The sequence below is a fragment of the Meleagris gallopavo genome, chromosome 1, assembly GCF_905368555.1.
Source record: "Meleagris gallopavo chromosome 1, MGAL_WU_HG_1.1, whole genome shotgun sequence".
Taxonomy (NCBI): domain Eukaryota; kingdom Metazoa; phylum Chordata; class Aves; order Galliformes; family Phasianidae; genus Meleagris; species Meleagris gallopavo.
Window position 1 is genome coordinate 102,388,475 of NC_139404.1, and position 27,223 is coordinate 102,415,697.

General features: G+C 39.3%; 1 protein-coding gene across 3 annotated transcripts; it reads left to right on the forward strand.

The window, feature by feature from the left end:
• Nucleotides 1-27,186, forward strand: BACH1 (BTB domain and CNC homolog 1). 3 transcript variants are annotated; one of them, XM_085241707.1, is made up of 6 exons: nucleotides 4-142; nucleotides 7,049-7,179; nucleotides 11,482-11,779; nucleotides 15,391-16,782; nucleotides 18,404-18,610; nucleotides 23,870-27,186. In XM_085241707.1, the coding sequence occupies exons 3-6, from the start codon at nucleotides 11,540-11,542 to the stop codon at nucleotides 24,329-24,331; spliced, it is 2,301 nt and encodes a 766-aa protein (XP_085097833.1). In that variant the 5' UTR covers nucleotides 4-142; nucleotides 7,049-7,179; nucleotides 11,482-11,539; the 3' UTR covers nucleotides 24,332-27,186. The 3 variants fall into 3 exon arrangements, with proteins under 3 accessions (XP_085097826.1, XP_085097833.1, XP_085097841.1); XM_085241715.1 differs by having other exon boundaries at nucleotides 5-142; nucleotides 7,046-7,179; XM_085241700.1 differs by lacking the exon at nucleotides 7,049-7,179 and having other exon boundaries at nucleotides 1-142.
• The last annotated feature ends 37 nt before the right edge of the window (nucleotides 27,187-27,223 follow it).

The following is a 27,223-nucleotide window of genomic DNA, read 5'->3' on the forward strand; positions in this document are numbered from 1 at the left end:
CCGCAGCCGCTGGGACGGGAGCAGCCGAGCAGGAGAGAAAAGGAGCGGGGGAAGGAAAGGGAGAGAGGCGGCGGCGGTGCTGCCCACCGGCCGCCCGCCCGGCCCGCGGCTGAGGGGCGGTGGCAGCAGCAAAAACGCTGAGGTGAGCTGAAGGGCGCGCTCTCTGTCGGGCAGCCGTTCCCCCCCCCCGCCTTCCCTCCCCCAGCGGGGCGCTGCGTCCCGCTAGGGCGGCGGGTGCCGCGTTACCTCTGCGGGGCTCGGCGGCTCTGTGACCCAGCGTCGCGCGGGGGAAGGCTGCGATCTCTTGGAGCTGGGAGGGCTCCGCTCGGACCGTCGGCGAGGAGGCGGCGATCCTCTCGTCAGGCTCGTTCCGCGCTGTGAAACGCTTGGCGCGCTTCGGGAGTGTAGCACTTAGAAAAGAATTGTCGTCTGCTTTTCTGTCGAGCTGTGGTTGCGTTTTCCTTTTCCAGTCTGCGTAAGTACCTGGGGCCACGCAACGCTATGTATCCTTTAAGCTCTAAGTGTACCTGCACGGAGGGCTTCCTTGGTGACCCTTCTATTGTAACAGCGTTTGGATTTCTTCAGGCGTTCTTCTGGAGCGTATTTTCCTGTTCATTTCAATACAGAAAGAACTGACTTCTGTAGGCTGTCTCCGTCTGGTGAAGCGAATGGAAGTGGGATGCTGGGGAAGTCTGCGTCGCTGGCACAGTAACCTAAATGCCAAAGTGGACACTTATGTGACATCTGCTTTGTTCTTGAGTGTTTTGTACTCGAAAGTGTCCGAAGCAAAGGTTTTAGTGTGGTCAGGGTATTTATGTTAATGTAAGAACTGCCTGTGTGCTGTGCTCTTCACCTGATCGCTTTGATCAAGTGGCACTCTTGCTGGGCATAGGCCGTGCGTATCTTCAGAAATAAAACAGAGACGTCTTTGTATTGAGTTGTAATATGAGTCCCCGACCAAATATCTTTCCCCAGTGCCTTGGACTCGGGAGTCCTTGTTCTGACACTCTCACATTTGATCAAGTAAGAAGAGGTGCTAAGGCAACTTCCTCATTGGTTTCCTTTTAATTGTAAACCTGGCTTTCTCCCAGTGCTGAGTAAACTGGCGCGAGGTGTTGGCGCAGGAGGGACACTGGAAGGATTCACCTCTCTCTGAGTGCTGGTGTTGTTGTTGTCCCTTAGGATTCTGCTGCTGAAAGTTTCATAGGGGAGGTTTTAGGGGCTGAAAAGACCTTTGTGGCATTTATAGTGCAAGTCTTGTTTATATGCAGTCCTTAGCTAAACAGTAGTAATGTGTTGGTTGATTCAAGCATGGGTAGGAACAAAACCTTAATGGTTGTTTCAGCAGCTATTTTTTTGCTTACTTCAGTTGCATGAATTCAGCCTGGTATGACCAAATTGGGGATAATTCATGAGGACCCCTGCAGCTTTCCCTGCCTCTGGTTCAGAAGTTAACCATATAGGGGTGGAGGAAGGCTTATTTTGCTGAAACAGATCATAGCCCATACCATAGAAGAATCTTCATCTCCAGCAGCAAGCCGTATTTTTCAGATAAGGCAGTTCTTGTGGTGGAGAGGTTTGGTTCTTCAGTAATACAAGGGAGACCTTTGTGTTTTGTATAAGTGCTCGTTAGCAGGTCAAAGTAATGCTCAACTGACTTGTCAGCTACTGAAGCTTTAAAAAGAAGGGAGGGAGCGTGCTAGGGAGGGCAAACTGGCTTAGAAGCATTAGTGAAATGCAAATAAATAGAGTTTAATCATTAGGTTGTGTTGAAGAATATTAGTAGCTTAGGGCCAGCCAAAATGCCTTTAAACTGCTTGCATGTTAATAAATATTCAGGTAGACTGTGGAATCATGTTGGACTTCTGTTTGCAAGTGACTTTAATTGTCAAGATAGTGTCTGCAGGTGTTTGGATTCCAGTCTTGGTCTGCTGTCGTTAATAGGAAGGTAGACAGCACTTGCTATTGCTGCTGCTGTTTGAAGTCTGGCATTCTGCATCTTTTCTCCTTGTGTAAATTTGACTGGAATTAGCAATATTTGTCTATGCTTTCTTCATAGACATTCATATGCTGTTTTCATAGAAGTGTTTCTGAACTTTTGGTTTCATATGCTGTAAAGAAAAGCTGTGGAAGCAAATGACTTAAAAAGTTAATGCCACAAATAACATTATGAAGATCGTTTTCCAAAAGAATTTTCCTTGTCTTGCCACTGTTTGCTCCTCAGTTCTTGCATCCTTCACAAGTTCTTGAACTACAAATGGTTGACTTGCTGTTTGTTACAAGTATTTTTAATGTACCTACTTGTGAATGGATTCTGACGGTCTCTGACACAACAAATGTAGTTTGTTTAACTGTGGCAAGGAGTAGGATATGCAGATAGAGATGTGAAGGTGTTTGTTCTTTAAGCAAAGGCAAGAGTTGACAGTAGGTGCCAGCTGTGCACGTTTTGTTAGTCAGTTTTATCCTGATTAAATATTTTACTCTGACTTGGGGAAAAAAAAAAAAAAACATGCCTTTACTAAATCTGTGCATAGCTGCCTTCCCAGAGTAATTGTTGAAGAGTGGAACTGAAGGATTGTAAAGGTTGGATTTTGCTGCAGAGCAGTCTCTGAAGTCCCTTCAATCCTTTTCATTTTCAGCACAGAAATCACATCCCCACAAAGTGATTATTTTCATGCTGCATAGAAAAATTTAGCTGAGTGTAATATAATCCAAAATAGCAAATAGAGGTGTCTTCTATTTATTTATTTTTGCTGGAATGTGATTATTGCATTATGTTATTGTAGGGAAACTATCCCAAAATTTATGGGGAGAATTTGATTTTTATACGGTATCGGTCTTCTGTGTATTTCTTCAAAATCCCAGCTGCTGGAGTCTTGTGTCTTCTAGGAATCCGAATTCTTTGTCCTTCTCTCCCTGCTCCAAGTACCAGGTGTTCAAAAACAACTGAAGCTTTAGGCTTAAAAGCTTGAGAATAAATCATGACTCTGAGACACTGGCCTGACTTCCCGTGATTCCTTTCAGTTCTCACTTGTAACTTGTCAGGAGTCCAAATGCTTTGGTAAGAGTGATGTTGCAGAAATACAGTCTAATCATTTTTTTTAAGAGCTCACTTATGTAATTAAGTGGTATCATCCCGCTGTGTAGTTTGAATGGCCTAGACATTTAATGATGAATTTGCTAATCATCTAAAGATGAGATCTGCTTTCTTTACAGGAGGAAAGCATTGTTTTAATGAACCGAAGCTTAGCTGTTATAATAGGTTTCTTAATCGCCGTGTTCAAGTGTTTTTGAGCTGATGCTGGAGAGGCAGTAAACATGAATGCTAAAATGCTTGTTCATCCCTTGTCAGCATAACATGAATCAGCAGCTATTAGCTGCTCCAGGCATTCATCTGTAACGTAACTTCATTTCCTTAAAAGGCGAGGTATCTGGGGGCAGACACACGGGTAGAAAGCTTCAGAAAACAGCTTTTGCACTGTATTTTGAAGAAACTGTCTTTTATCCAAACAGTCTCCCTTTAGTAGTAGGGAATATAAATAGTTGCCTCTTTGTGTACCGCATCTGTGAATGGCAGGATTTTTTTAAATAGAATAAAATAAATGTAAATGTCTGCTGTAAGGGAACTGAGGGAAAACAGTGAGCTGCTTAAAAAGTTACTCAGTACATCAGCATGGGAGTCAGGAGTAACACTCAGACTTTGCTTTTCAAGATTTTTTTTTCCCCAGCTGTTCAGGAATTTAAGGTATTCTAAGAACACAGGTAAGTTAGAAGCACGGCGGTTGCTGAGTAGGTGTTTATTGTCTACTGGGTGATGAGGTAGCCTGCTAGTGTAATGGTGGTAATGATCACAACAGGAATTGCATCTGGGTGCCCAAGCTCAGCCAGCTGTGATAATGCTGACAGTAAAGGCAGCCTGCCTGAGTTCTGCTGAGGAGGAGTTGCACTCACTGCTTTCTTGTATCCTCAGGAGCTTTACTTGTGTGCTACTGAAAGTTCATGTTGTTATTGCAGAGGATCGAGATCCAGCATGCTGTTGGTGAACAGCTACTGTCTAAGTAAAGAATAAGGAACAGGCTTTTGTTTACTGGTTAGTAAATTGAGTAACGCTTGGGTTGGACAATTGACAGGAAATGTAGCCCAAGGTCTTGAGATGGAAAAACAAAACCCAAACCCTTACCTGTACACAAATCAGTGGTAGAGCAGTGTAGCTGATATCTGAGTCTAGAAATAAAAGGTTAGCCTTTTTTTTATTATTATTATTTATTTAGGAATCTCTGAAGTGTAGTTACTGACTGATAGGAAAAAATAAGACTTGCTCTTTAAAAGAAAGCAGTGACTTGCTAGGATGTAACTTCTGTAGCTAATTTGTTTATGCTAGTGCTACTTCTGTCTTTGTAGAACATAAGGCAGAAGAGCCACGTGTCAGTTTGAGCTGGTTTATTACCCCACTCGCTATTAAGTGTGTTACAGTTGATGATTGCAAAGTACAGTTTTGTGTTTTGTTTGGCAGTGAGTCTTTCACAGATGATCACCAGGCTTGGATGCTCTATAGACTTCCTCAAATCCAGATTCCTCTGGATTCCCATTCATGTTGGTGAGAATTGGACATGGGATTTTCTGTGTCTTTAGATTTCTCAGCACAGACCATCTGAGTAGCAAAAGGCACAACCACTGTTGATTTCTAAAGATTTGTGTGCACCCATTTAGTATTTGTAGGGACACCAAAAGCACTTGAACTCAGAATAGTCAAAAACTGTTTTGGTAAATGTGCTCAGAATTCAAAGGTGCATCCTACTGTCATTCCTGTTTCTTTACATGAATTTGCACTCTGGAGTCTCTGTTCTAAGTGCTGTTTTAGTATTTTTTTTGGGCCTCTTCCCTTAAAGAGCCTGAGAGCCTATGGAGCTCACTTCTATGACTCATTCATTTTTTTTTTTAGTTGTGAATTTTCTTCTAATGCTGCCAACTTCAGCTGCTCTCACACTCAAAACATTTGCTTTAGCTGTGGAGGATAGATAGCCCTTTGTACGCTGAAATGTCTCACCTTTCTCTTTCTGGAGTTTGTGGTGTTTGAATACAAACTGAAGAATGCTGAATTTATTTACCAGGGTGATAGCTGTCTTGTTGTTGTTGTAAGTTACTTTGTAGTGAAGTTCCTGGCATCTGTTGCAGACAGGCGGAGACTTCCAGCTGTTATTTTTGTCTTCTCTGTCCAGAAAGAATGATGCAAGTATATAGTAGAACAGAAAAACAATGAGATAACATCTGTTCTCTACATTTATAGCTAAGTCAACAAAAAGCTTGGTTTTAAACTATACAACATCTGGGGGAGGGGTTCCTATATGCGTGTAAAATGCAAGATGCTCTGCTGAAATCTTCATTTAAAACTTAAAGAAATTATTGTTATTAAAAGCAGTTAATTAATATTATGTTTATTTTTGTAGTCAGTTTAGTTGATCTTTATCAAAGAATCATCAAGATTGGGAAAAGACCCCTAAGATCACCCAGTCCAACCACCAGCCCACCACCATACTCACTGCCCACATCCCTCAGTGCCACGTCCACATGGCTCTTGAACACCTCCAGGGTGGTGATTCCACCACCTCCCTGGGCAGCCCTTCAGTGAAGTGCTTCCTAATATCCAACCTAAACCACCCTTGGCACAACTTGAGGCCATCACCTCTTGGTCTGTCACTGTTATCTGGGAGAAGAGGCTGACGTCTACCTCACCACAACCTCCATTCAGATGATTGTAGAGGATGATGAGGTCTCCTCTGAGCCTCCTGTTCTCTAGATTAAGTTCCTTTAGCTGATTCTCATAAGACCTGTATTCCAGACCCTCTATCAGCTTTGTTGCCCTTCTTTGAACTCAAGCTCAGTGCTTCTATGTTGTTTTTTCTTTTGTAGTAAGGGGGCCCAAAACTGCACACAGTATTTGAGGTACAGCCCGACTGGTGTCCAGCACAGAGGGATGATTTCCCTGCTCCTGCTGGCTGCGCTGTTTCTGTTTCAAGCCAGGATGCTGCTGTCTTTCTTGGTCACCAGAGCACACTGCTGGCTCATGTTCAGCTGGCTGTTGACCAATAAACCCACATTCTTCATGCAGCTTGCCAGCCACTCTACCCCAGACCCCAGACTACATGGGGTCGTGACCGAAGTGCAGGACCTGTCATCTGGTCTTGTTGAGCCTCATACGGTTGGCCTCAGCCTATCCAAATCCCGCTGTAGAACCTTCCTACCTTAAAGCAGGTGATTCTGTATGTTTGACACTTGTTATAAAGTACTTTGGACAGAGTGTGGATGTTTGAGAAATCCTCTGCAGGAAAGCTGGAATTTTGGTAATTGTTCAGTGGGTGTTTGGATGAGTGTTAGTGGCGATGATTGCTGCTGATCACTGCTGTTAAGATCTGCAGTGAGCTAACTGGTGGTATTTTATTGTTTTAAGGCTTCAAATGGTGTCTTGACATCCACATCTTATTGCTATTACTTTTGATTAGTAGTGGAATTTTCCTGTTAGAATGGAATTTCTGTTTATCTTCTTTCTTTGCAACCATGAGGGACTTGATCATTATGGCATACTTAATCTTGAAGCAGTTGTTTTGCTCTGCTGTGAGTGTGTAGAGGTAAGTTGGTTTCTGCTCATGTTTTTGTCCGCTTCAGTGACAACTTGATGCTTCAGAGCTTCCTTCACTTCAGGTAAAACGCTTCCCTTGTTGACCACAGGATGTTAATTTGAATGCAAGCTCTGCATATGTTGTACAGCTGAGCATGAAAGTTAATCTACTTCATACCAGGTCTTTGTGTGCGGATGAGAAATTTTCTTCTGGTATAATGTTTCCACTCTGAATCTATCTATTCCAAGATAGCATTATCCATTATGTTCCTTCTGTAACTTAGCAACGGTAGTTCCTTATAGCTTGACGCGAGATTCAGCCATAGTGATTATCATCTTTGGAATATATGTACACTAGTGTCAAATGGAGGACATCTCTTGGTTTTCCTGAAGATCTGCCCTTAAGTGACTCTTGACTTTCTTCCCTAGCAGTATCTCCTTCAGAGGATTATCTGGCTGGCCTGCCTCATTCTGCCCTCAGCTAGGAGTTCAGAATCATAGAATCACAAGGTTGGAAAGGACCTACAAGATCATCTAGTCCAAAGGAGAAGTAACTTCTAGTTGTAAGTGATCAGATGAGCATGCTTGAAGTCTGAGATTATTTAAAGTACCTTACTTTGCATTTACCTCCACATTAGCAACATAAATTAACTAATAACTTGAAATGTGCGAGGAAATGAGATCTGTTATTTCTTGATGGATCTTGGTAGACATCTTCCTCTGATTTCTACATTACATATTCAAACATTTATATTCCTCTTCTTCATATTGTTGACAGTGCTAATTTGTGTTAAGAGAAGTATTTTATGTGTCTTTTGAAAATCAAGGTGAATGCTTAATTGATTAAAAGTAGGGATGTCTAAACCTACTGAAGGTACGTTAATTTTACAGGTACCTGTTCTTCATAGTTTTCCTCTTGAGTCCTATGATAGTAGGGGGTGAGATAAATCAGCTCATCTTCACTTGGAAGCAGACAAAAATATTATAATCCGTACTTAAGAGACACTATTTTTGCCCTTAAGCAAAGCATTTTTTTCCTCTCGGTCACTGATGAAGAGTGGAAGCTTGATAGTAATGTGCTTGGTTGTGTCCTCAAAGTGGAACTTAGTTCATTCAGCTGTAGTTTTCTGTCAGGTAGTTCTTATACTGGCACATGTCATGGGCCCTTTTTCTTTCCCTCAAGTCTGTGAGCTTCTTAGGTGCTCAGAGCTTGACATGAGAGGGATTTGAAGAATGTCCTTGTACTCACAGTTTTGGTTTTCCTCTGCTAAATTAAGATTTGTATTGAACTTCTGCATTGTTTCATCTTTAATCCTTTCAGCTTGCATTGTAAGAGCTACTTCAAGTTTTGGAAGGTTTTTTGGGTTTCTTATCTCCCGATGGTATTTAAGATGTTCCATACAGCAGTGCTTGTGGTTCTTGGCATCTTTTGCATCGTGCAAAAGCAGTCGTTAATTGGCACTGACTTAATGAACGGTGATTTAAATATATGGTCATCTGCAGACTTGGTGTAATTTTACAATTTATCTGTGCCTGCCTCTAGTTTTCCTTCCTTAAGTGTTCATTTTGAAATAAAGATAGTGTGATTACTGCCCCTGGGCACCTGTATTGAGATGAAGAAAGCCTGTGAAGGTCTTTCCTAGGGGAAGAGTGGCAGAACAAGATTGCAAGTCACAAAGCTTCTTAATTACAACCGAATTGCTGTCTCCAAACCTTTCACCTCATCAGTCTATCCATAAATGGAATTAATTTAAAGTAATTTCTAAAGTCTTCAGGAGAACAGATGAACATTAAACAGTTCACAGAAGTACAGAGTTTTTCGCTGTTGTTTCTGTGGGTGTTTGTAGAACGTATTTATAGGCATGGATACAGTGGAAAATCAGGTTGTCTGTCATGATGAGCTGTGATAAATGTGAGGCCATGCCTTTATTGCACAACTAGAAAACAGAATTAGGACACTCACAAATCTGACCTTTGTCAGCACTTTCCTGAAGTGTAACAGTTCTAGTGGTTACATCTTTCCCTTTCGGATTTGATACTTTTTGTTTTCATTCAACCTTTTGGTTCTTTTCCTCTTGATTTCTCCCTTTACTGTGTATAACCATTACTAGGTTTCACAAAAAAGCCAAAATTAGTGTTTTGGTTATTTGAAGCCTCTTTTAAATTTTGAAATGCTGCATTTTATACTTTGGATATCTCAGACTTATATCCTGTTTAAGGGGACCACACTTCAAGTGCTATGCTCATTTTTGGTCCCCTCACTGCAAGAAAGACATGGAGGCCCTGGAGTGTGTCCAGAGAAGGGCAGTGAAGCTGTGAGGGGTCTGGAGCACAAGTCTGATGGGGAGCGGCTGAGGGAGCTGGAGTCATTCAGTCTGGAAAAGAAGAGGCTCAGGGAAGGGCCTCATGGCTCTCTACAGCTACCTGAAAGGAGGTTGTGATGAGGTGGGGTTCAGCCTCTTCTTCCAGGTGACAGCGATAGGATGAGAGGGAATGGCCTCAGTTTGCATCAGAGGAGGGAGGGTCAGATTGGACATTAGGCAATACTACTCTGAGAGAGTGGTGAAGAAGTGGCACAGGCTGCCCAGGGAGGTGGTGAAGTCACCAACCTTGGAGGTGTTTAAGAAACATTTAGATGCTGTATTGAGGGACATGGTAAGTGGGAACCATTGGTGGATGGTTAGACTGGAAGATCTTAGAGATCTTTTTCAATCTTGGTGATTCCACTGTTGAATATTCTTATTTTCACTATAGAAGAAACTGAAGGTGGTTTGGGGCTTTTTTTCCCCCTTTGGCAACAGCAACCTTAGAAATCATTTATCAGTGCTTTCTGTAGGCTGCTCAGGGGTTGGAAAATGTGTTGTATGCCTTATAGGGATGAAGTGAGATAGATTCAGCTGTCCACAGCACACGTGTAAGCTGCTGTTCCTTTTAGCCTTCCAAGTTATGGAGGTGCAGTGAGCTGAATGGGATTTTGGATTGCATTACCTTATGAGGGAGAACCTGGGAGCAGTGTATTTGATGTGTGGACTGTCTATCTGAGGGTTGGGAGGGCTTGAAGAAAAAGAGGTAAGGAATGTCTGTAGGACTGCTGGAACTATAATTGAACTCATTAGGAGTTTTGCCTAAATAGTCATCCTAAAATAGGTCCTTTTAACATTTCTGTGTCCCCCACCACACTGGATTTAGTCTTCCATCTTGTTGTAGTTCCTCTTTTCAGTATTTATTTCTGGTACAAACACAATTATACTTTATTTATTTATTTTTTTTGTGAAGTTGAGTGTACAATATTCCATTATGGAGGGAGAAGTACAAATAATGCTGATAGTCTGTACCTGGACTGGTGCTATCTTACTGTTGCATCTGGAAAATATTCAGTGGGGGATCTCTTCTTTCTGTTCAAAAGATAACAAAAACTGTTTGCCTTCTATGAAAGTAACAAGCAGTAAATAACCAGAAGCATAGCTGGCAGGGTGCTCATTTTTTTGTTTGTTTTCCCCATTGTGTTTAAAAATACTCATGTCCTTTTTCTCCCTTTCGGAGTTGTGAAAGTTTCCCATATCTGAAAACTGTAGATTTGCATTGGCTACAGTTTTGTTGTTGCTGAGAGCTGGCAAATCATAACTGTTGAGCAATGCAATGGTTGGGTAGTCCTGTGTCAGCAACTGTGTTCGGTTACAGTAACTACAGTATTCTAGTGGGTAGAATAGTCCAGTGGAATGGAAGTGCTTGGTCTGTTAATGTATGTTACTAGGAGCAGAGGTACATTTTCCTTGTATGTAACCAGTTCCAAATCCAACCATGAAGCTTCTTGACCAAGCTTTGGGTTCGAAGATGCTTTGTATTGGTTTGCTTGTTGTTGTTTTTAACTTGAAGGAAGGCTGGTTCCAGAGAAAATAGGAATTGGGAAATAAAATGTGAGGATTAGTCTTGAAAATGCTATTGAACTTTGTGTGCTCTAGTAGGGCTGGCTTTTCCCTACCTCTGCATCTCTCGAATGAAGGAGCTCAGGAATAGCTTTGGGACAGTTATGAGTTAATTTCCAAGTTTAAAATATTTTAGCACTTTCATTGTTATTTATTGTCCAATAAATTCTATTATTTCAGAGCTTTGCTTTATCATAAGAGCAGTCTGTTGCCAGGTGACCAGAATCACCTTCACTGCTTCAATATGAAAGCAAACTTCTGAGAAATGTAATGATTAAAATAGTGATGAGCAGAAAGAAGGTTATAGAAGTGGGGGGGGGTAGTCTGTAGTCTGCATTAGAGAATTAAGACAGGTGGAAAATAAGAGGACTAATGTGCTTAAAAAACTGAAGTATCTGCTAGAGAGAAAATAACTTCTAACAATGATTAACTGTTCTAGTAGGCAAGCTACTTTTGAAATAAGGTAAAACAAATATTTTAGTTTGTACTGTAATCAGTAAACAGAAGTAGCTTACATAATATCTTGCTGAATGGATCTGGGTTTTATTTCTCTTTACATTTTCGTAGTGTTGGAGTCAGAACATAACGATAATTATTTACGCATTAATTTGTAGGTTTTAAGTGTTATGGTCAAATTGTTATGCTTAAGGATTTGCTGTGGGGAAAATTGGTTCTCTGTCCTTGAGGTCACATGAAATACTGTATTTTTTTTGTCTGTGCATCTACTAAACCAATATTTAAGATATACGTGTTAGGGTTTGGATACTTGAAATGTTCATACGAATGTGTTATCTTGTGAAATATTAAATTTTAAGCTCATTTTTGCAGAGAATTAGTACAGGCAACATATGTTCAGCAGTTTTCCTTGAGTTCTTGTATTGTCAGTAGGTTCCTGTGTGAAGTGATTTTCATGTGTACAATTTGTTTTTCTTTCTCCAGATTGGAAGAATAGAAGCATGCTTTCCACTGAGACTTACACTAACATTTGTGATACAGAATGTCTCTAAGTGAGAAGAACAGCGTGGTTTTTGCATACGAGTCTTCAGTACACAGTACCAATGTACTTCTCAGTCTCGATGATCAGAGAAAGCAAGATATTCTTTGTGATGTCACTATTTTAGTGGAAGACCAGCGATTTCGGGCTCACAAAGCTGTGCTTGCAGCTTGCAGTAGTTACTTCCTTTCAAGAATTGTGGGCCAACTGGATTCTGATCTTATCATCACTTTACCAGAAGAGGTGAGTGTTGCTTGCTTCTGTATTGTACCTACCCGTGCTTCTGGTCTGTTTTGTTCAACTCTGTTTTACAATAAACTGATGCTTAATAGAGAATATCAGTGAAGAGAAGAGAGTTAAGAACTGAGGGGAAGAAATTTCTAAGCTGTAAAGCTGTTGCTGATTGAGGTAAAGACTGGATAGAGCAGAATGAATATCACAGACTGAAGATAAATAAATTCTCTCCTGGGGAATTTGTAGGGTAGGTGGGTTCAATAATGTGTTTATTACTCTCAAAATAGTGCACTAAATTCTAAGCATGTCAGTTTGTCAAAAAAAAAAAAAGCTGTTTAACATGGGCTTCAAACAGTAAAGAGACACTAGTCATCCCATGCAAGAAAGGAATATTTTGGGAATAATAAGCAAATTAATGATGCTGCCATTTTAGTCTTGCAATTAGTGTCATCAAGGTTTAGTTCAAAAATGTTTGAGAAATACAGCTGTGCTTGTATTCCTTGCTTGCAGCTTATTGTTGACTTTCTTCGCTTCAGTTCCTATCCTTTTTGTACACTCATTGTTAGAAGCTTGATCTCTTTTTCTGCTGTATTTATACTTTAAAGCCGGGGACAATTGCTTGCTTTTTCACCTTAAATAAATCCTTTAAAATCAGATTGAATTTAAAGGCATTTAGGGGGAGTGAGCCAGAACCAGTCATGCATAGAAAAGCAATTTGGTTATCAGTTACCGAAGCATCCAAGACATTTAAAGATTCCAGTTGGTATTTAGTTGAAAGCATTTAAGATACTTAAATACCATCTGAAATTTTTAAGAGTCGTGAGGCAAACAAATGTTCATGTGAAACACTGTGCTTGTAAACGAAAAGTCAGGAGCCTCCAAGTACTCTATGCCCAGAAGCAGCAGGAAGCTGAAGAACTGGTACATGATCAGTGATTTTCTGGGAGGCTGTTTCTGGTAAACAGCTTGGGAAGGGAGTTAAAAATAATGCAGAAATTGTTGGCAAGTCATCTAGAATCATTCAAGCCAGGAGGAAGGGTACGTGACAATGAATACCTGTAGTGATGTCACTTCAGTGACTTGTTTGTGTACAAGACTAAGTTGAATGCTACCGTAACATAATGATGTATTCAGAAAGCCTGTATCTTCCTAAAATAGCTCCTTCACTGACTTTGTAGTAGATAAACACAAGGATTCTCTGCAACTATAATATCTGATCTTATAAAAAACTGGAAACTGAAAGGGATCAGATCGTCTCTTTTAAAGAGCTTCCCTGATCTTTGCTGTTCTGTGATGAATTTGCTACAAACTGGTGTTATGCCATGATAACACTGTCAGCTTTATTCATTCTCCTCATTGTCTCTGTATGTTCATTTCTTCTTCCCTCTCTTCTTTATAGTGGCTTAGTATGTTGTTAGCCTGAATATCTCCCAGACTAAAAGAAGTGAAATGGTAGGAGCTGTTGTGGAAGGGAAATAGAGTGATAGGAGACACAAAGCTGTCATTTGGAGTAACAGAGATCAGTGACATGTAAAACTTTTGAAACAATACAAAAGTAGGATATTGGAAGAATAAGAGATGCGCGTCAGATTTGGAAGGGGAAAATCTTGTGGAAAGCACTGGTGTTCCACTAAACCTGAGCTAGGAGGGGACCAGAGTTTGTAAGCAAAATGGGGGAACATAATGACACTGATAGTCTGAGTGAGATAAGTCCTCTTAAGTCTACAACCTAAAGACATTGTCTAGCGTTACTGATGTAAAAGCTGAATATGCTGTAACAACCAGCAAAAATACCAGCAGGGTATCTTATCTTCTAATAATTTGATCTCATCGTTTGGTAAAAACACTTTGAGAAATTGGAGCTTGTCTTCTGGAGACTGCTAAATGTTTTGAAATGAGTCAGTTTATGAAGCTGCATGCTCGAAAGGGACAAATAAATACTAATTGACTTGGCAATTTCTTAACCCTTTTGATTATCCAAAGTTTTTGAAGTTTAAAGTAAAAGATGCCAGTCCAAAATGTGAAATACCCAAATATTTAGATATTAATTTGTTCCATATACATCATCAAAGCTAACCGGTGACACCTTGCTGTCAGTTACTTCTATTGTTTTCCTCCTGAAGTTTTCACACTCGGAAATTAGACTGTCATCAGCAATACAGATAAAATAAATGGCTCCTGCCAGACTCCTCTTTAGTCAGACCAAGAATCTTTCCAGTGATTCATCATGTTTGAGGATAGCTAGCTAAAAATACATAGGAGAATGTATGAGGAGCATAGTGTTTTTTTTCTCTTAATCTTTCCATTTTTTAGCAAGGAGTATTCCCTGGTAAATGAAAAATGTACAATTTTGAAACATATTTGTTTTGTTTAATTTTATGTATGAATGTCATCTGTTTATAAATAAATCAGATTTATTGGCTGTATTAGGTTTGAAGATGTCTTGCAAGCACATTAAAAAAAAAAAAGTGAATAGGAAAACAGTTTAAGGATGAATTAAGAATACTGATCAGATCACCACAGTGTCTCTAGGGTATATTTGAAACATTACCTTAAGAATTCTTTAGGTTTAAGAGTTTGTTTTTTTTCTGCTAAGCTGTCTCTGTAGATCACGTCAACTGCCTTTTAATTGTTATTTCCATGTTTTTCTTTAAAGACAAAAAGCCCAGCATGTGGGCTTGAGCTTTAGCAGTAGTAATAATGGATATACTCCTTCATTTTTTCACTTGCTAAAGGAAGTAGCACACAACTTTTAGTATGATAGTCTGTTTACACTTTCCTACCTGCTTTCTTAGTAATTTTTCCAAAGAAAAAAGCGGCGCTGTTTATCTTTGAGTTCCCTTTTAGGTAACTGCTCTGCAGTAGAAGCTAAGATGATAATTATGGAACTGTTCCAAAAAGCCTATGTACTCCAAAGAAACTGTAACTGCGGTTGGCATAGGGTTTTGAGTACTTTTCTTTTTGTCCATGAGTGGAAGAAAGGAGTAGATGGCTACAGTACTAAATAGTCATGTGTGGTCAAATTCAATTACTTTAGAGTTCTGTATATCAGTGATGCGTGAAACTGAGCAAATAGCAGTAATTGCTCTTTAAAGGAATGATTCATGCCAGCAGCATTTTGATCTTGCTCAGGAGTAATTCGCATGTAATTTCACTATGGAAGTTATGTTTATAAAATTCGAGTCCCATTCCTGGTTTTCAGAGGACAGCAATATTTTTCACATTTTAGTACTGTATTATGAGAGTTGTTTAAGAGACTCTTCACAGTGAAGAAGATAATTGCCATAAAATATACAGGATAGAATTATTTCTGATTTGCTCCACAATGAGTGTGGCCAGATTTCCTTTCTGGATCAAATCTGCTGCTTGTCTCTTGTTCTCTGTCCTGATGGAGCGACTTTCTGACTGCAGGATGTGAGTTCTCGCTGTTTAAACCCATGTATGTGTAGGGGTTGTAACTAGAAACTTGGCAACCTAACTACTACCCAGTGAAACAGAAGTGGGTATGTGGGGCCCTGTTCTTTTTGATGTGGTATGCTCTGGTAAATGGGAAGCAAGAGGGTTTCACCAAGCAGGAAGTTGGCCATGCTAATTTTCTTTCTTTCTTTTTTTTTTTGTAGGTAACACTTAAAGGATTTAGTCCTTTGCTTCAGTTTGCATACACAGCTAAACTTATTTTAAATAAAGATAACGTATCTGAGGTTTGCAAGTGTGCTGAATTCTTGGGCGTACGGAACATTGAAGAGTCTTGCTTTCAGTTTCTCAAATTCAAATTCTTGGACTGTAAATCAGAACAGGAGTGTCCTAGGAAGAAATGCTGCACACAGCATTGTAGGAAAGTAAACCCTAAAATTAGCAGCGTGGATGATGGAGACCTAGAAATAGATGATGAAGCAGAAGAACTTCTAGAAAAAGAATATATTCAAGCCTCTCATACAAAACTCTGTAAAGATGACGAAAATGCGAAAGCGTCACCTGCCCTTCAAGATAATACCAACCCAACCTCAGATCCTATACATTTAGAAAAAGGTAACGTTTCCAGCTCATCTTCCCAGTGCCCCAAGTATAGGAAATTCCAGAAAGCTTTTGGAAATGACAAAGTTCATACTTCAGATTCCAGTTCCAGTACTAAAGATGTTCAGGTGCCACCAATTGTAACTTTTATCGAGAAAGAAATACCTGATAATGACAGCACACCAAAAGCTCAGGAGTGTGTACCTATGCAGCTGGCCTCGAAGTGTGAAGAGACTCAGGTAAAAATGGAAGAAGGTGAGGAGGAAGACATTGAGAAAAAAGAAGAATCAAAGAGAGATTCTGTGACTCAAAGCGTCTCGTGTCCTGTGGAGAAAACGGATGTTGCTGCTTTCCCCCAAAACACTGCTACGCCTCATGGACTTAATTCTGTGTCTTTTTTACGTTCTTGTGAGCAATATGGGAACTTAAATTTCAGTAGTATGCAAAGCACCGCAATCTTATCTGAAAAAACTGCAACAGGTACCGGAGCTGAAAGTGACAAAATGGAAAGTCAAGACAGTGCAACTTTAAAGGTCGATTTGTGTGCTAGGGAAGCCATTAACATTACGTCAACTGGTGATCGAAGCAGTGTGGAGAGAGAGGTAGCAGAACATCTAGCAAAAGGGTTCTGGAGCGATATTTACAGTACAGAAGGCTGTCAAATCCATTTACCATCTGCAGTGCCAAAAGAACGCTCGGAGCCTGCGTATTCAGGGAAGAAATCAGAGTGTCCGTGGCTGGGTATCAGGATCAGTGAAAGTCCTGAACCTTGCTCTCAACGAACTTTTACGACATTGAATTCTGTCAACTGCCCCTTCATAAGCAATCTTAGTACTGAAGGATGCTCCAACAGCTCTGAAATAAGCAGTGGAGATTATGTTCAAGAGCACCGGCAAGAACAGTGTCCCTATAATTATGTGATAAGTTTGGGGGAGGATTCAGAAACTGATACTGAGGGAGACAGTGAATCCTGTTCAGCTAGAGAACAGGAATGTGAGGTAAGAACATTCTTGTTATCCTTTGCTTCCCTGTCTCTTAAGGCCCTTCTCAGAAATCTAGTTCTGCAATCTTGTTTCATTACTTCTTGTTTTAAAACCTTGGGAAATGGAAATTAAAATAAACATTTGAAGGCTTAATGTGGGAGAAAACTGTTAATTCAAGGAGACTTAAAATATTTTGCAGGACATTGGAGTGATAGGTGGTTAGGTGTTAGGTCTCTTCAGATATGTTTCTGGAAAAACCTTACGATAAAGTTTTGTCTTCTAAATCAAGTACTGTGGACTTTTTAGGCTTTTTCATTTTTTTGGTCTACTTTGGTTAAAATTAATTCCAATTTTCATAGTGTTTTTTGTAGAAACTTAAACATGTTCTTGATTTTTCTTCAGACTTGAGAAGGTGGGAGGGAAATAACACTTCACATTACCTGCAAAATGAAAAGCAAGTTTTCAAGCTGGCAACAGTAGCCATGCATTTAAGAGCATTTTAACAGCATCGCTTTCTCTGAAATTTAGGTTATATTTGTTCTCTCCAAATGCAGAATATGTTTGGTACTTCTTTCCTACGTAATTGCTTTAGTAGGATTTTAGACAGATGTCCTAAGTAGTCAAATACCAAGTAGTTCTATTGTGTATATAAAATGACTTCGGTAGTGGTTCCTAGAATTGTAGAATAGCAGTGTGATTCTTTTTTTTTTTTTTTTTACTGTGGGACATTGAAGGGGCTTTTATCATAAATGAAAGCAACAATTCCTGTAGGAGGTTGGCAGGTTAAATAATGGGCCAGGATAGGCTTAAAAGCACTTCTCTTCTTTACATTATGAAGTAAATGGCAGTGAAGGCAGTACTCTTCCCTGTGGATTACCAGTGATAGGCAAACACAAAAAGGAAATTTTTTGTTTACTTCCCAAACTAATTTGAGATCTTTGACCACAGTAAGAGAATAAATTTTGCTTCTTAATTTAGTCCAGTTTAGGGGTTGTAATAGTGTCTTTAACTGTATACTTAAAAATAATAATTATTATTTGTAGAGGGAAAGATGGTTTTCAGTATTTATCAGAGCTGCATGATCTCTGTATGTTTCTGAAGCTCTTGCTTCTGTAGCTCAGGTGTACGTTCAGTAGCAGCAGCGTTAAGGAGTATAAAACTGCTGCCAGGAACTTCTGTTTTAAGTAGATGCCTCTTTCATATGAACTTTTCCTGCAGAAAACCTAAGGTATAAAAATATATACAGAACGCAGGCTTAGCAAGTGAGAGGGGACTTCAGGGTGCATTAGTGATTCTTGACCCCTATTTTATCTGCCTCCTAACCGTAACTTACTTGCCTAGAACGTATCACTGAAGTGATTCCCTGTACACAGGGATAGATTTCATCCTACTTGAATAAGCTTTTGATGATGTAGTGTAAATGTGCAGGGTACTCCATTATTTTGCCCATGCTTGAGTTCATCTGCTTCAAGCTCCCACATTTTATCTAGCTCCCTAATGGCTCTTCTAGCTTGCTCTTGTTTCTGAGATGTAGGTGTTTTGCTAAAGAACACTTAAAATTAAAACTTGAGATGATTTGTTGGAGTACGTGGTTATCAGTTTCACCTTTGGCTTATATTTGTATCTTACATTCTAGGTAAAACTGCCATTTAATGCACAAAGGATTATCTCCCTTTCCAGAAATGACTTCCAGTCATTTCTGAAAATGCATAAATTAACCCCTGAGCAATTGGACTGTATCCATGATATTCGAAGACGAAGTAAAAATAGAATTGCAGCGCAGCGATGTCGTAAGAGAAAACTTGACTGCATACAAAATCTCGAATCCGAAATTGAGAAACTGGTATGTATGAATATCAAGATTCATATGACTTCTGTCTTTCGTTAAACGTGTTTGCTGGATATCTGCCAGTGGCTTGGTAGTGAGGCAGCTTGTTTATCTACGGAAGCTCTGAAAACAGTCTTAAACAGATGACTTGTTGATAGAAGTTCTGGATTTACTGTACACTTCAGTGCACATTTTTTCTTCTGTGGTTTTCATTCAAGTAAAAGTTCATTGCAGCATGAATCTTAGTGAATGCTGTTTTGGAAGCACATCAGCACTGAGTTTTATTACATAGAATATTTCCCAGACTATTATCCCATCCTGCTCAGTTTTCTACTTCTTTGCTTTCTTTCTTTGTGATTATGTTCTTCAGCTCATGCTTCGAACAGGTTGCCCAAGGAGGCTGTGGATGCCCCATCCCTGGAGGCATTCAAGGCCAGGCTGGATGTGGCTCTGGGCAGCCTGGTCTGCTGGTTGGTGACCCTGCACACAGCAGGGGGGTTCAAACTGGATGATCTTTGTGGTCCTTTTCAACCCAGGCCATTCTGTGATTCTGTTACTCTTGAAGCTTACTGTTATATTGCTATACTGTTATTAGTTGTGTAAGTATTTGTTCTTGTAACATTTCAACATGGACCGGTAAATTGTCTGCTGAGTCTTGAATCTCAAAATTGGAGTGCAGAAGGTAGAGTTCAAGAACTTGTTTACAGTTTTAGTGCGTATCATGATAGAAGCTGAGGAATTAATGCGTAACTTCAAACAAATGTGCAGAGTCTCAAGTACTTATCGCAGGGAAATCATTGAGTGGCTATTTTTAAAGTTTCTGATTCTGTCATTTCAGTTTCGTTCTTGTTTACACATCTGTGCTACGTACTTCAGTGGATTAAGGTTACTGTACACTTAGTTCACATCAGTGGTCATTTAGACTTTGTGTTTTATGTATATGAATTTGGTATCTGCTTCAGATAGGAGTATTTGCAGTCATGTAAAAGTGCCTTCTGACCTTAGAAGGAAAAGGAAAGTGAAGTTAGAGCAAAGCAGCATGGGCTAGAAATTTCTTTTTGATAAGTGATTAATCTTTCATTAAATGTGCTTCTGCAGTAAATTAGACTTTGAAGGAAGGCTGAGAGTTGAAAGGGCAAGTCCATTCACTCAGTGTGCTGAATGAAGATGATATTCCTGGGGGAAGAGGGAAATCTGGTGATTATGTTGACAGAAGTTAAATTATGCAGGCTAAAATGAGAAGCTGCAGTTCTGACAGTTCAGAACTTCGTCTTAGTGTCATTCTGTTTGTTTTGTAACTTTGTCCATATTGTGCAACAACTTTACCCCTGAAATTAGACATGATTCATCTGCAAGATTAAACTTGTAGTTGACTAAATGGCTGATATTCATCATATAACATCCTTTTTTTCCCTATGGACTTACCCTAAGACTGTGTGAATGTCTGCTGTTTTACAGATATCATTATGCAAGTGCTAGACAGTGTTTAGAGTTGTGAGGTCTGAGTTCTGAATTGTGCTCTAAGCACAAAAACTTCCAGTTGCTTGTTTATTCCAACTGTGCAGGTTGGTTTCTTGTATGGAACTCTTGGTCTTGTCTTGCATCAGCAGGTGTTACACCCAGTCAGACATGTGGAAGTAGTGCACAAATACAGAATCTTTGAGATCTGCCTCAAGCACAGCTTCTAGTTGACTGGAAAAAAAGAGGCATCTGTGAAAGATGTGTGGTACACCCACATTTCTTTGGGCATGGCAACTTCTTCCTGCTTCTCTAGGTTAGTCATGGGTCTCAGAAGTTACTTGTTGATCTTCCCATGGTATTTTTTGTAACGTGGCTTTGTGAGGGGATAATGTGGCATGGCTGTAATTTGAAAACTTGACAAGTAGATAACAAGCTGCAATTTACAAAGTATTAGGAAACATTATTCAGCTAAATTCCTTGTTCTGCTTTTCAGGATGTGTGGCACACTTTCTTCTATTGAAGTCTGAACTTCTTGCTTCTTATGTTTTTGTTTGCTTGGGTTAAAACACAGTAGTTGTGGTGTGCTGTGGGGAAAGTCGCATATCAATTTCATTAGCAGAGGCTAGAAGCTGGCTGGGAAGTGGCTTTGCTGAAAAGGCCCTGGTTGGGGGGGGGTTATCTGGGCATGAGTATGAGTCAACAGCTGAGCATGAGTCAACAGCTTGTCGGAACAGAAAAAAGGCTGTCAGCATCCTGGGTTGTATAAACAGGAGCATAACCAGTGGTTTGAAGGCAGTGATTGCACTCCTATACTTAGTAATCATAAGGTTGAATCTAGAATACTGTGCCTGATTTTGCCCTTGCCCTCCCTGTGCCAGATGATCCTCCACTCCTAACCTCACTCCTAACCTTGGAGTGGGATTAGGAGAAGATCCCCAGAGCGGTCAGGGCTGAAGTACTTTGTGGAAAAGACAGACAAGATGGGTCTGCTTCTGCCTGGACAAGAGATGGCTGTGGGGAAACCTAATTGCCACCTGCCTGTTTCTGTGGGAAGACATCAGGATTGTATATGCCATTTTCCTGGAGGCACTCAAGGCCAGGTTGGATGGGGCCATGGGCAGCCTGAGCTGGTGGGTGGCAGCCCTGAGAACAGCAGGGGATTGGAGTTCAGTCGTTAAAGTCCCTTCCAGTTCGAGCCATTCAATGATGTAGACATTGGAAGCACTCCAGCTTCCCAGTCAGGAAAAGAAAAAGACAACGTCACAAATAAAAAATAGGCGGCTTCAACTGAACATGGAAAACTTTTTTCTAATGGGGATAGGGAGATGATGTTGAGGCAACACATATAAATTGTGCAGGCTCTGTCCTAGGAGGTTTTTGTCATGCCACAGGACAAAGCCCTGAGCAGCCTGATCTTGCTCAGAGCTGATGTTTAGAGCAGGAGACTAGACTGGACTATAGACCTGCTGCAGAGGTACTTACCACCCAGGTGATTCTGTGAATTTGAAACTTATGTTAATCTCTTTGTGCTCCTTGTTGAACCCAATCTTTACCTAGGGGAATTAAGTTTTGTCAATTCCCTTGGTCATCTGTACAGGTTCTATCATCTTGAACCCTGTACTGGGCTGCAGCCCATATAATGGTGTGCTCTGCACTAGTATCTAGAACAGCATTATTGCAACTCCTTTCCCCCCACCCCAAGTCTTATTGTCCTTCACTCTTTGAAGAAGAGAAGTGAGAGAGCAGTTTATTAGAGTTTTAATTGGTCATCAGTATGATGCTACCACAGACTTTACATGGTCTTTGCTCATTGACCTTTCAAGCAAGCCTATGTATTATTGCTCACTGTATTTGGGAATACGTGTGGACCACTCAGAGGTTAACTGCTTTCAAACAGCTCTTCCAGAACAGCTGTGTGTATTGACCTGCCATATACCCTCTTGCATCGAATTTGCATCAAAGTTTTAGGCTAAAGGTCCTTGTGAGAGGGAGAAGACTAAGCTGGCCTTAAGGAATGCTACCTCCTTTAGGGTTCTGGAGCTCAGGAGAAGGATGAGGCAGTGATTGACACACCATAGGTGTGATCTAAGAAATGGATTGTGATCTTGTTATATATGCTATAGCAAAGAGAAGAGATGTGTGAACTAGATAGATTCTTCACCAGAAGTAGTAGATATTTCCAATTTTATGATTGCTGTGACTTTGTAACTAGTTATCAGTACTTTGTAGCATTAATAAAATGCTGCTAAAATAAAATACTATTGAAATGTATTATTAACAACTTGTTAATTGGGGATAGGTAACTTACACTCAAAAAAATATGAGTGTTGAAGTTTGTATTGAGTAATACGGACTGATGAAATAAGCTGGACTATTACACAGCTGAGTGCCTCTGCATACCTAAAATTTGCATAAAGTGATTTCAGATTAGGATGTGTGGCAACAGCTGCTCTCTTTTCTAATCATTTTAGGCAAAAGGGGACTGGCAGCCACTGCATTCCTTGCAAAGTGCCACTTTATGTTAGTGAATTCTTTCTGAAAATTGTTGAAGCTGCAGTGTGAGTTTCTTCTGTAAGTGAGAATGTGAGAAGAGCTAAAAATAATTGGGCTTTCTAAGAATGAATTGATCTAGCAATAAGGTAACCCGGGATAAATATTTATTTCTCACAAGCTATTTAAAGCTTTGTGTAGAAACTGAAATTTGTCTTCAGAACTCTGCCTTTTGTAGTTATCTGTCAAACTTGGTGTGTATTTCTTTCTTGTTTCAACTGTTTTTTTTATGATCTTGTTTGTTTCCCATCCTTTTTCCTCATTTTTCTTTTCTCCAGACATCACTTATTTCTGTTGTTAGACAACCCCTGCATTTTTTTTTTTTTTGGTCCTTGCATCTTCAGCCAGTTGTGCTCCTGGGACTTTCCGACCTCAGAAATTTGACTTTGCAGTAAAATACAGGTTAAGTTTTAACAAATTATGATTTTTACCATTCCATGTTCACTGGTGAATTGCTTTTGCTGCCCTGTGCTTGAAGTGTAGCTGTTGAGAGCAGTTTTGTATCTGCGAAGTATCCACCATTCTTAAGCATGTTTGGCTAAACAGAACTTAAACATTTCAGCCTGCGTTCCCTTGCTCTAACAGAGGTTATCTACCTGTTGGTACTGCAGTTCTCATCTCTTGAATTCACTATTCTGTCATTGATCACTATCAATTCTTTAGGTGTCAGTGTTTTAATCAGCTCCTTGAAGTAAACTAAGTTGCTGCATTCCCAGAGAAAATACTTTGTCCACAGTTTTAGTGATTTTTTTTGTTTGTTTGTTTGTTTCTTTAATTTCTGTTTGCTTTAGAAACACATCTGATCTCCATTGTTTGTTGTACAGCACTTCTTGAGAATTAAATTTCATCTAGCAGTAGTGTCGATACTGAAAAAGTGATGCCTGTTTTCCAGTATTTTCATTTAAGTCTCCATGGAAACTGGGCTGTTTAATGTTTAGTTGACCTAGTGCTAGCAGTTCAGATGTGTTATCCTATGGAATTAGTGTTTTGGGAATACTTACAGTAAGTGGAGCTAGGTTTTATTTAATAACTAAGTTTCATTATTTTGGCTGTCAGTATTAGTTTTATAAAAGTTTTATGCCTGGGAATATACCTTCAGATATGGGCTGACACTTCAAGATGGAGTTTGTCTTTTACTTGTTATTTGGTTCTGTTGCTGATGATCTTCACAGCGCTGAATTCTTTCTGTTTCAGCAGACCAAATCATTTACAGCCTTGTTAAAAAGTAACTAAAGTTTTTTTTTTTTATTATTATTTTTGCAGCAAAATGAGAAGGAAAACTTGCTGAAGGAGAGAAACCTCATTTTGTCAACTCTGGGTGAGACAAAGCAGAATCTGACCGGTCTTTGCCAGCAGGTGTGTAAGGAAGCAGCCTTGAGTAACGAGCAAATACAAATACTTGCAAAATATTCTTCCTCAGATTGTCCACTTTATTTTGCATTCCCGGAGAGAGAACGAACAGCTCCATCTGAGAGCGAGCTCACAACACCAACAACTACAGAGTTAGTAGATGCTCTTTCGAGTGTTACACCCACAAATGAGCAGAGTTCTTGTTTCCAGCGTGTGAAAAGTGTGTGCGATGCAACATATGATCAAGTACAAGAACTACACCCAGTTCCTGTAAGAACATTGGAAAAAACTTCACTTGTGGAACAATGTGGACAGAGTGGTGCTATCACAGACTTCTGTCAGCAAATGACTGATAAATGCACTACAGATGAGTGACTCTATTCTCTTCCTGTTGCCAGCTTCTCAGCATTGCAATTTAAAATGAAATTGAGCATTATCGTGCAGTAATTTAGTAAGTGAAAGGAAAGATTAATATTTCTTTTAAAACTGTATGGAGAATTACGCAGCCATTATTGCAAGCTTCGGTTTGCTCTGTGTAATTCTAAATTGTAATTTGTATGTATCGGCCTTGGAGCTTTTTTCTGCGTGGTGATGGCAAGGAATGTTCAAGTAAGTTGTTTGAAAGTATAAACGTTGTGCACAGATGTTGATTTGTGAGGAAGTTTTCATTCAGATATAAGCAGCCTTCACTCTGCTTTATGCCACAGTACCTAATGCCGCTCTGCATCTCAAGTAAGTGTTCCTTGACAGATGTTTATCATGACTTCTATACATGGAGTGCTTTTTTCTTTAAGATGTTTTTTTTATCTCTCTCTGTCGGACAAGCCTTAGGAAGCATATGAAGCTTGGTGAGTGTTTATTTTATAGATGAGTTAAGATAACATGACAGTTTGAGGAGGTTCTGGCAGATGCGCTCTAGAACAACTCATTGCTTCCTGCTGTTCCCATCCCTGTTACAAGAGCCAGCTTTTGTTGAGAATTTGTCTTAGCTCTCCCATGTATAGTTAAGATGACTGGAAAAGCAAAGGTGCTGCAGCATACTGCTCTCTTCTCTGGTTTTTGTGTGAGAAATAACAACATAGTACAAAAGGCAGAAATTTGATAAAATTTGTTGTTTTTACAGCATTGGATCCTCTGGCATCTGAATTCCAGATGCTTGCTAAAATTCCTTGATGTACAATGATGTTCTATCCTGGCATCTATTGACCTTATTGCTATTTGTGATAAATTGGAATCGAACTGTTGTGAAAGATTAGGGACAGATATTGTTGTTATTCAGGTAGTCAGGCACAAATTCTTCATAACTTGAATGTCTAATTGCATTTTAAGTCACCTATGTTTTTGTTCTCTGATCACTGGGACCAGTAAAGATCTATTTCAGAATTTTAATTTTCAGAATATGTTTATGGCTAAACTGTAGTTTTTCAATGGCTTATGTTATAAGTGTAAATGTATAAGAAGTAAAACAAGTAAAAGAACTGTAAAGATGACTTTCACTTCATTTGTGAAGGAGAATTCAGCCACTAAGATAAAAGAAACTTAAAGTAATCCCTTTTTTATTTAAGATTTTTATGTAGATGCATATTGGATGCTGATGATTCTTTGTTACTTAAATGTTATTCTCACACCAGAACTAAGTATTGAACCTCACCACAGAAAACTTTGTTTTTGCTGGTTTACAAAACATGAAGAATCTTTTACAAGCCAGTGGAATTCTTCATTTCCTACCTCAGAATGTGTATTAGCTGTTTGTGTCTTTGTGTGCATGTATAGTAGGTAGCAGCTAGAGCAAAGGACTATTGTAAATACTGCTTTGCAGTTTTGTCTTGCAGTGAGACAGAACTTGCTAAGGAAACTTCTTGGCAAAGGTTTTTTGTTTTGTTTTTTTTTTCCTTCCTCTTGCTAGGTAACATAGCATTAATAAATATATTAAGACTATCAGGCCACTTATTTAAAACAAAAAATAAAATTGATGAGTATCAGCAGTACTTCTCTTAACCAGCACCTAATACAAGTGACTACACTACCTCATCTGTGGGATTGAAGGTTAATTCAAATCTCTAGTAATAGTAATATCTTTGGATTTCCATTATACATCATTACTTTAAGGAGAAAATTTATGTTAATGGAGCATAGCTTGTATAAATCACAGTGCTTGCAGTGATTGAAATTCAGAAATAAATACTTTATTGTGGATATCATGAAACTTACTACTTTGAAAGTACTCAGATAATTGAATTGAGATTCTTTTAAATGAACAGCATTTACATATGTTGATCCTGCATGTGCATTACTCATGAAGCTCTATGTGTTTGTTCTCCAGCATCTGTTTATCTCTGATTAATTTAATACTGCCTCCCTCATGTCCTGCCATTGTGGGCGGTATATTAAGTGTCTGTTTTTCTTGTCGGTTTGCTTTATAAGTAATATTAAAAACAGAGTCCCAAACCTTCTGCTGTCCATATGTAACATCACTTTTTAAAGTTGGTGATATTCTGAAATGACACGGATAGTGACTTTAAAGCATTATCCTATAATACGTGTACTTTAAAATGGGATTTCTTGGGCTAGATATACTTGTTATGAATTAATTGAGTGTATATGTAGACAATGACTGGCAGGGAATATCAGTGAGTCCAGTGGCCCTAACCCCTGATTCACCTGGCTGTGGATGACCAAGTCCCAGAAGGTAGAGTATCCACCAAAATAATTGTGCTCCATTGCCACAGTCTGATCAGCCATGGCTGAATTCCATCTAGCAAATATTGTGGGGCTGTTATTTCATGTCTGGTTATGATAAAATTAATGTAATGTATTTAATCCTATGATGAAAATGATGAAGTTCAAGGGTAGGCTTTTGCCTAACCAGCTGTATCTAAATTTGTAAAATATTTATTTAATACACTAGACACACAAGTTGCATGTTGACTTCTATAGACTATACCATCAACTTGCAAAAGTTAAAAATGAATGACAGTTTTCTGATACTGATTCTCAGGTAAATGTTTTGGAGTTTTTTTTTTTCCAGTAAAGAAATGCTCAATTTTGAAATTGTAAAATACTTTGTTAAAGCATGTTTTAAAGTACTTTGGACAGAGTATCTTAAAGCCATAAGAGTATGATGGCATACAGATTGTAAAATAAACAGATAATTACAACAGTTGATTTTGTATCTTTCATAATTCAGTATTTTCTAAGACTACAATAAAAACCACTATCCTTTCTACAAAGGCTTTTCTTTTTTTGTATAATTCTTATTCAGTGGGA